This window comes from Carcharhinus amblyrhynchos, chromosome 5 (genome assembly GCF_965287045.1).
Source record: "Carcharhinus amblyrhynchos chromosome 5, sCarAmb.v2.hapA, whole genome shotgun sequence".
Taxonomy (NCBI): domain Eukaryota; kingdom Metazoa; phylum Chordata; class Chondrichthyes; order Carcharhiniformes; family Carcharhinidae; genus Carcharhinus; species Carcharhinus amblyrhynchos.
In genome coordinates, this window is record NC_137328.1 from 75,264,466 (window position 1) to 75,274,084 (window position 9,619).

The window sequence follows — 9,619 nt, forward strand, 5'->3', positions numbered from 1 at the left end:
ACTCCAAGTGTAATCTCACCAATGCCTAATACAATTGTAACAACATTTCTCCACTTTTATACTCTAGGCCCTTTGCAATAAGTGCCAAGATTCCATCTGCCTTCCTTATTACATTCTGCACCTGCAAACCCACTTTCTGAGGCTCATGCACAAAGACACGCAGATCGCTCTGCATAGACACCTTTTGAGTCAGTTTCCCCATTTAAACAGTAATTTGCCCTTTTATCTTTCCAGCCAAAATAGATAACTTCGCATTTATCCACATTACTTAATGACTAAGCATTGGTATGAATGTCAAACTTCACTACTTTAAACTGCTTATTTAATTTCAAGATAAAATGGAATAGGATCTGAGAAAGGTAGTCAATTAGAATTTCTACTTGGATACAGGATCCACATGATTCATGGTGCCATGAGGGTGTGCTTTGGAAAAGGAAAACTTAACCAAAAGCCTTTGTAGTGTCATGGTGAAGTTTTTCTAGTACATCACAGAAACTCTCAGGCACACAAGCAGTTGCAGCAGTTTGAGAAAGAGACAACAGAATCAGATACTGATGGAACTGCTGTTCTCCCTTAAATCAACACTTAGATTGATGAGACTAGGTTAGTGAGGTTTTAAAGAAGGTTTGAAGATTCACCATAGTTTAAGTAGAGGAATTAATTCACAATGCCTCCCCATTGCTGTGAAAGCCAGTTCTGGATCGGAATTATGTGGTTGGGAAGGAAAAAGGAAAGCAAGCCATACGGAGCAGAGACTGATTTTTCTTCTTGAAGAATGAAGTGTCCACTTAAGGAACAGTGTAACTTTAACCTTGATGTGGTGTTATCGGTCTCATTAAGACATAAATAAGAGATACATGTCCTGTATTCTGGAGTTTAGAAGGATGAAGGGGGATCTTATAGAGACGTATAAGATAATGAAAGGGATGGATAGGGTACAGGTAGAGAGATTCTTCCTGCTCAGAAAGGACAGCAGGACTAGAGGGCACAGCCTCAAGATGGGGGGGGGGGGGGGGGGGGGGGGGGGGGGGGCAGTTTCGAACAGAGTTGAGAAGGAAATTCTTCACTCAAAGGGTGATGAATCTCTGGAATTCTCTGCCTGTCGAAGTGGTGGAAGCTACCTCGCTTCCACCACTTTTAAGTCATGGGTAGATAGGTTTTTGACAGACAAGGGAATTAAGGGTTATGGGGAGAAAGCGGGAAAGTGGAACTGATCCACATCAGATCAGCCATGATCTTACTGAATGGTGGGGCAGGCTCGAAGGGCTAGATGGCTTGCTCCTATTTCTTATGTTCTTATGTATTGTGCACAGAGAACAAATTTCACACTAAATAGTATTTAGTTAATGCTATTTTCAGTTAAAAGCCAATTACTGTGTATGCTTGTATCTGAAACAAAAGCAAAATACTAGAAAATCTCAGCAAGTCTGATAGCATATGTGGAGAGAGGACAGAACTAACATTGAGACTGGATAACTCTTTATCAAAGCCCATCAGACCTGCTTGATCAGAGCTCATTTTTAGTTAATTTGTTGCAGTAAAAGTCTTAAAACTTGAAATCATATGAGCTGATCCTTTCAGTCGGTTACTGGAAATTTTTTTTTAAGGAGTTTACCTACCCAAACTCTATAGGGATCGTAACAGTGTGCATGGCTCTCTGGGATAGAGGTTCTGAAAATTCACAAACGCATAAGGAAAGAAATTCCCCCTCATCTCAGCCAACCTTTACTGAGACAGGGAAGCCTATTTCTAGACTTGCCAATCAGGCAAAACATCCTGTGGTAATGAATTATGTGGTAGGCTAGCATCTACCCTATCAAGTACCATAAGAAATTTATATTATTTCAGTGCGACTACCTCTCATTCTTCTAAACTAGAGAACATATGTTCAGCCTGCTCAATGATTCCTCATTCAGGTTCAGGAAATCTCTAACACAGCCAGGCTGATTCTGAGGATGGCGAGACTGATGTATAAGGAGAGACTGACTAGGTTAAGATTGTTTTCATTGGAGTTCAGATGAATGAGGATGGGATCACAGGACTAGACAGGATAGATGCAGGGAGGCTATTCGTGATGGTGGAGGAGTCCAGAACCAGGGGTCACAATCTGAAAATTCAGGGTAAACCATTTAGGACAGAGGTGAGCCTGTGGAATTCATTTCCACAGGGAGTAGTTGATGCCAAAACATTGAATGTATTCAAGAGGCGGTTAGATATAGCAATTGGGGCAAAAGGGATTAAAGGTTATGAAGATAAAGCAGGATTAGGATGAGTTGGACAATCAGCCATGTTCGTAATGAACGGCAAAGCTGGCTCGAAGGGCCAAATGGCTTCCTCCTGCTCTAATGTTCTACGAATCTATGAAAATAATATCCTCTCCTAGATGAAGACACCAAAACTGCACGCCGTACACAGGTGGAGTCTCACCAAGGTCCTACATAATTGCAGTTTGCTTCTATAGTCTTAAACACATTCGTATTTCTCCCAATCAAAACAAAAATACCGATTTCCCACTGCTCTGTCTCCCACCCTCAGCCAATTACCTTTGCTATCCCGTAAATACTACTGATTTTGATTTTCCAAACAAATCTATTATGTGGTACTTTATCAAATGCCTTCTGAAGATTCATATACAAAACAACTTGTACCACTCTTCTTGTTACTTTATCAAAAGAGCTCAATTAGGTTACTCAGACACAATTTATTTTTTGCAGAGAAGTGTTGGCTATCCCTTATTTACCTATGCTTTTTCAAGTCAGAATTAACTGTGTCAAGGACAGTGAGCTGTAGCAGGTTTCCCAGTGAGACTTGTGGCTAATCTGTATGCCTTTTTGAACAGGGTGTAATATTCACAATCCGAGTCTTCAGGAAAATTAAAAAATTGAAAAATTGTGGTCAGAGCTTCTGGAATTTCTACCTTCTCTCAGCAATCTCGACTGCATCCCACTGGGACCAGGTGACTTTTTTAAAAAGTTATCAACATGTTTTAATACATATCTATTTTATGCTTCATCTTTGAAGATATTTTGATTGTTTTTTTATGCAAGGTTAACACCATGCATGTATGTATACATAATTAGGGAAAAATGCCAGTTAATGTTAATTTTAAAGTTCAAATGTCACAAAGGAATATCAAGAGCTTTGAAACATCTCAAAAAACATAGGTCAACTTTTTGAACATTTTTAAACTCACCTCTTTGTTTCTGGCAAAGGCTTTTACAGAGTTACCATGAGCTGCAAACACAAGCATTCGGTCTGCTGCCAAACAAGTGATGTCTTCAGGAAGTGCATTACCTAACGAGATAGATTTCAATATTAAAACTGGAAATTAAAATTTTTCTTAAATTAGAAGATTTGGGTAGGAAAGGTGTTATAACCACAAGGTTTTACTCCTCACACTCCTTTCCAGCAAGTGAAGTTTTACAAAATCAGCCTTAAGATTTGCACTGTACCACTTAAGGGCATGGAAGGTATACAAATTGCAATGATTCCGATATTAAACTCGAAAGCTCCACAAACTTAAGTTAATCATGCAGAGTACAATCTGCCACAAAAGTTGGACCAGTTCATACAACAAGCAGAGATCATAATGTGAAGAAACCCATCGTATGCAAGAAGGTCCAGGAGACTATGGCGATCAATATATACCCATCCCCCATTTACAAATTGTCTTCAAATTCATTAACAGTTCCAACTATACCCACATTCAGACTGCTGTTAACCAAGAGCAGTAAATTCTGTTTTTTTAGAATAGTTTGTATTTCTTTTAAACATTGAGTTGAATATTGCTACCTTGAGGAATACTTTCATCTTGCAAGTATAACAAATTACCTGTACTTAAATCGTCAATTATGATGCAAAATGAACTTGTATCATAATTAGATCACACTAATTATCAAAATGAAACAGGAGAGTTCACCAAGTACAAACAGAAATTTAAATTTTCAGAGTATGACTACAAATAGAAATTTGCATACTTACTGACTGCAACTATCCCAAGTTTTTTAACCTGTTAAATAACAAAATTTTACATTAGTGATTAGTCTAATATTGATTTCAACATGAATAGTGATGCATAAATGAAGTGGTGAATGCTAATGAAACTTGTCAAAGTATTTCAGAATGGAAAACTTATGCAGAACAATAATCAAAGGGCTGAATTTACATAAAAACTACTACAGTTCATGTGGTGAAGGTACCAATGTTGCTGGTCAGACAGTCAGAATTTTGACTAAGATTAAGCCCAAGATCAAGTGCATTGCCTTTTCTTGTTAGCTTGGATCTTGTACATCTCTCTCACGGAGAACTGGATTCAATTTGAGTTTGAACTTTTTTTTTGGAGCAGGCCAGGAGGTGGATTAGAGTGGCTCTGTCCACTCTGCACATTGGCTTTGTAACTTTAAAAAAGGAATAATCAATAGCACATGTCCAAGCCAGTGACTTGGAGAGGTTTCTGGCAGTGCTCCCATGCAGCTTCTATCTTCAGCCGAAATGGTAGATATTACAAGTTTGCCGACACTGCTGAAGAAGTTACATCCTGTGGTGGATGGATCATCGACCAGGTAGACTGCTTTGTTACAGATTGTGTTGCCCTTTGAACGTTGTTGGAGTTGCATGCAAGCAGTCAAGTGAAGATTACTCTATCACTCTCCTGACTGTATCTGGTAGGGAGTGCTGAAGTTTTGTTGAGTCACGAAGTGAAGCACTGGTCACAGAATACCCAGTTGTTGACTTGCTCTAATCACCATGACATTTGTACAGATGGCCAAGTTCTGTTTTTAGTAATTTCCAGGATGTTAATGGTGGGGGATTTGATTATGGTACAGATACCAACTTGTTATTGTAAATTTCAAAAACTTAATTAATCTGGCCTACTTGGACTCCTGTTTATGTTCATTCGAATTCAAAATCTAAAACCATTACGGTAGTGATTATTTTCTGTCACCCTCTGAAATCAAACTTCCAATATAAATAATCCACCAGAACTTTCAAAATTTTTCAAAAAAGTCAATATTTATCATACTATAATTGCAGTGCACTGGCCACTAGTGGTGCTGCTGTGACATACATCATCCACAAGTAAAAAAATTATCTTAACTTGGACATCCAATTGTCCGCTTCATCATTGCTGGAGTTCTAGATTTCTTACATAACAGCATCAAACAACAACTGCAGTGGTTCAAGGCAGCAGTTCAACATCATCACTTAACAGCAACATTGGACAGGCAATAAATGCAACCTTGTTTGCAGTAACCATACCCTAAATGCAAATAATTTTTTAAAAATAATGCTGCACATGGCTGGTCTTCTACTAATTAATCTATTCCTCTCACCTTCACCAGTTCCCATTCTCTCAATGTATCAAATGCAAAATCCTTGTCTATAAATCCTTCCTCGCTGCAACCTCTCCAAAATTTTAGCCCTATAACTTCCATCAAATAGTGTTCTCCAATTTTTCTACATTAATTGACCTATAATAATTTAAGTTATTGTCTACTGTTGTCAGCTTTGAATGCCCAAATGCAGTGACATTCTTCATAACTGCTTTTTTCAGTCGCCATATAGAATACATGTTTGCCATTCAATGCTCTTCAGATTCCCAGCATTGTCTCCCATAATCTCTTCTCCCTATCCTGATGATAACCTTCCCTTGTAATCTAAGCAAATAATCTAACCAATTTTTCAATGCATGACCAACAGTGCAGAACTGTCAGAGGTGCTAAATTTTGGATGAAATATTAAGTCAATAGCCCCATCTACCTTTTAAGCTGAAGGTAAAAGGGTGATTCAAAGTTAAGTAGTGCTCTGACCAACAGTTCTTCACTCTTTGTGGGATTTTGTTGTGTTCAAATTGCAGTTGCCTACATAACAATAATTCCTTGGTTGTGAAGTATCTCAAGATATTTTAAAGATGAAAGGTGGTCTTTAATTTATTTTAATTTTCTTTAACTCTTTCACAAGTGACCATCAACTAGTATGTGCGTTACAGTAATCCTCCAATGACTGGTAAGAAAAGGTCATCCTTACTTACTGCAAACTGCAAGTTAGGAAATACATTGACCTTTGTTCTTTAGATCAGTATCTCCAATACTGAGGTTATGTTTCAGCTAGCACCAGGCACACTATGAAGCACCTGACATAATCCTCAATGGCATAAGTCTCAATTTGTAAAAAAATTCTCATATCTTGGCAACACGTTCTCTTGCATACAACCATTGATGAAGATATCCATACAGGCATCAAGAAAGCAAGTTCTGCCTCTGCAGCAGGGGATTAAGCCGAATACCAAAATCAAACTTCACGACGCCACTGTGTTCACCACACAGCTGCACTGTACAGAATCCTGAGTCTGCTAAGGTGCCACATCGAAGCACTGGAATGCTTCCACCATAGATACCCAAGATTCAGCATGAAAATTCAGGACAAAAATGACAAATAACGAGGCTCTCCATCACGCTAGGCTCAACAGCATGCAGACCACCTCCAAAAAAATTCAACTAAGCTGTGAAAGCAATGTTTCCCTAGGCTAAAGGACCAAGCGGATCTTCTACGGGGAACTGTCTTAGGGTATCAAGGCGGTCAATACAAAGATGTGAGGACACCCTAAAAAAAAAAGCCTTACAAACCTCTGCATTTCAGACCACATCTCTTGAATGTAATCATAATTATGGAGACAGCTGCAGGCAGAACTTTCTCAATGTATGCATGGATATCTTCATCAATAGTTGCATCCTAGGGAGCATGCTGTGAAGATATGAGCAATTTTCTACAATCTTGAAACTTACGCTATCAAAGATTATGTTAGATGCAGGCACATAACTTTGGTCTTTTTAATGTTGATGGTGAGTCCAAAGTTGTCACAAGCCATGGAAAATTTGTCCATACTGACTTGCACCTCTGGCTCTGAGCCAGCATACAGGGTGCAGTCATCGGCAAAGTGGAAATCTCTCAGAACAGTCTCTTTCACTTTGGTAATAGCTTGAAGTCTTCTCAGGTTGAAGAGCTTCCCATCCACTCTGTACTTGAGGCTGATTCCAGCAACACTGTCCTGGAAGGCATCATTCAGCACGGCAGTAAACATCATGCTGAACAGTGTGGGTGCGAACACACAGCCCTGTTTGACGCCACTGGTGACTGGGAATGCCTCAGAGGATTCTCCGCCATCCAGTACTCTGGCCATCATGGAACTGGCGTACCATCTGAATGAATTTGGGGAGGGCAGCCAAACTTTGACATGATCCTCCACAGGCCTTGTCGGCTTACAGTGTCGAAGGCTTTTGCAAGGTCAAAGATTGTGTAGAGCTCGCGATTCTGCTCCTGACACTTCTCCTGAAGTTGGCATGCAGCCAACTTTGGACTCACCATCAACATTAAAAAGACCAAAGTCATGCACCAGCCTGCTCCTCATGCACCGTACACAGAACCCATGATCACAATCAAAGGGCAGAAACTACAGCCAGTGGACCAGTTCACCTGTCTTGGCAGCACCCTCTCCCAAGCAGTGACTATCGATGCAGAAGTTAACTGCAGAACAGCAAAGGCAAGTTCTGCTTCTGGTAGACTGCACTCCACTGTATGGGAACCTCAAGGAATCAGCCCAGCAACAATACTGAAGGTCTATAGTGCCATGGTACTCACTACCCTCCTGTACGCCTGTGAAACGTGGACTGTGTATCGAAGGCATGCAAGACAGCTCAATCATTTCCACATAACTTGCCTCTCTGAATATTACGCATCCGATAGCAAGACAGAGTACCAGACACCGAAATTCTCTCTAGAACAAGTCTACCATCAGTCCACACACTGCTGATGAGAGCGCAGACCCAGTGGGCAGGTCATGTCAACCGTATGTCAGACGAGCGCATACCCAAGCAGCTCCTTTTTGGGGAACTCTCTGCTGAAAGACACTCACATGGAGGGCAGAAAAAACGTTTCAAAGACATACTCAAGGCCTCCCTGAAGTCGCTTGACATTGACACGACTACCTGGGAAACGCTGACACAAAACCAGCCTACCTGGCGCTGCCTCATTGACAAAGGCTGTCAAGCTCACAAAGCAAGGTATGTTGCTGAAGCACAACTTACACGCGAGCTGCGCAAATCCAGAGCCACCAGCGCAACAACTAGAGAGCCTACACAAATCTGTCCAATATGTGCCAGGATATTCTGTGCCCAAATTGGCCTGATCAGTCAAATTCGGACACACCGCAACCAGCCTCAAAATGACTAATGGTGTCAAGGTCCTCATCGATGGTGATGATGGATGAACAGATGCTGGCTAAAACATAATTTCAGAATTGGAAACACTGATTTAAAGACTAAAGTTTGATATGCTGTCTGACTGTTGTAGCCAAGTAGTCCACGAGAAGGAAAGCATTAAAATTTGTTTCAGCATGTTGACAGGACCATCTGGTCAAACTCACAACATGTGACCTGCCCAGAGGTGATTCTACTGCAGGGGCTATCCCAAGTAACTACAACATGAACTTCAATTCTGCATCAGACTCTTCAGTCATTAAGACCCAAAGAAGATTTTGCAATCACTAATAGCTTGGACATACCATGGGAGTTGTTACTAATACACAAGGAGTGATGCTACTCACCTTGAAAGCGTGGGATTGTTTTTAGTGTACAGGGAGTGGTGATGTCGCTCACATTGTAGGCATAGAATCACCATTAACACACAGGAAGTGATGGTACTCACATTGTAGGTGTGGAATTGTCATTAATACACAGGGAGTGATTTCACTCACATTGTAGGTGTGGAATTGTCATTAATACACAGGGAGTGATAATACTCACATTATAGGTGTGGAAAGCTGCTCCCACCGCTGTTACCAAGTAAAACTCTCGGTGCTTCTGGTGGAAGCGGACCACGTGTGGGACCTGGTTGCAGTAAAGCGCCAGTGCCCGGTATCCGTTGAATATGTTGCTCCCTTTAGCAGGCGACATCCTCCTCCCCGAAGCAGGAACCTGAGACCCCGGTGGATTAACGGCTGGAAACCCACCGTCGCACGCGCCGGCCCTAAGCTTCTCCACCCGGCAGTGTGCCTGCGAAAACCTTCCCCCGGCCTTCCTGCTGCAACACCACAGTTCCTCTGAGTGTTACATTTTTTATTTTCCTCCTCGCTTGACATTGTGAGGCGAGTAGCGCTGCGAGCTCATGGATAGGGAATGTATTCCAAGTCAACAAATAGTAAACTCTATACCTTTCCAATAAACAAAACTGCAATAACAACCCGATGGCAACCATTAGGAACCACTTAAGCAATCAGGCTTCGAAACATGAGAAATAGCTACAGATACAATTTCTTCTGGTGTACTTTTCTAATTATTCCAGTATAACGGATTGCGATCAGGGGACAAGTTAAAACAATCGCATAATCGGTCTTTTTTGACAAAAAAAAGTATCCAAGACCAAGAAGTAGACTGGGTGCTGACAGTTCTTTTCCGAGATTGTAGTCAACATTACCAGCTACTGTAGTGAATTGTGATTGAGCAGAGATCACAACATATAAAAGCTATGGGTGGAATTTTTCCGAATGTTGTAAGATTCAGACTAAAATCTGGCATGGGTGCCTCTAGATACACAGCCAAATTTTCATTCCAGAATTTCTGAT

The 9,619-nt window shown here is 40.9% G+C and overlaps 1 protein-coding gene across 1 annotated transcript in view; it reads right to left on the reverse strand.

Moving 5' to 3' along the window:
* Positions 1-9,027, reverse strand: part of wdr36 (WD repeat domain 36) — a 99,916-nt gene extending 90,889 nt beyond the window's left edge. Inside the window, exons 1-3 of the mRNA XM_080189029.1 lie at positions 8,802-9,027; positions 3,982-4,009; positions 3,194-3,294 (exon numbers count right to left, since the gene is read on the reverse strand). Coding sequence (XP_080045155.1) covers positions 3,194-3,294; positions 3,982-4,009; positions 8,802-8,951 — 279 coding nt within the window. The 5' untranslated portion in view covers positions 8,952-9,027. The remainder of the gene's footprint in view (positions 1-3,193; positions 3,295-3,981; positions 4,010-8,801) is intronic.
* Positions 9,028-9,619: the final 592 nt, after the last annotated feature.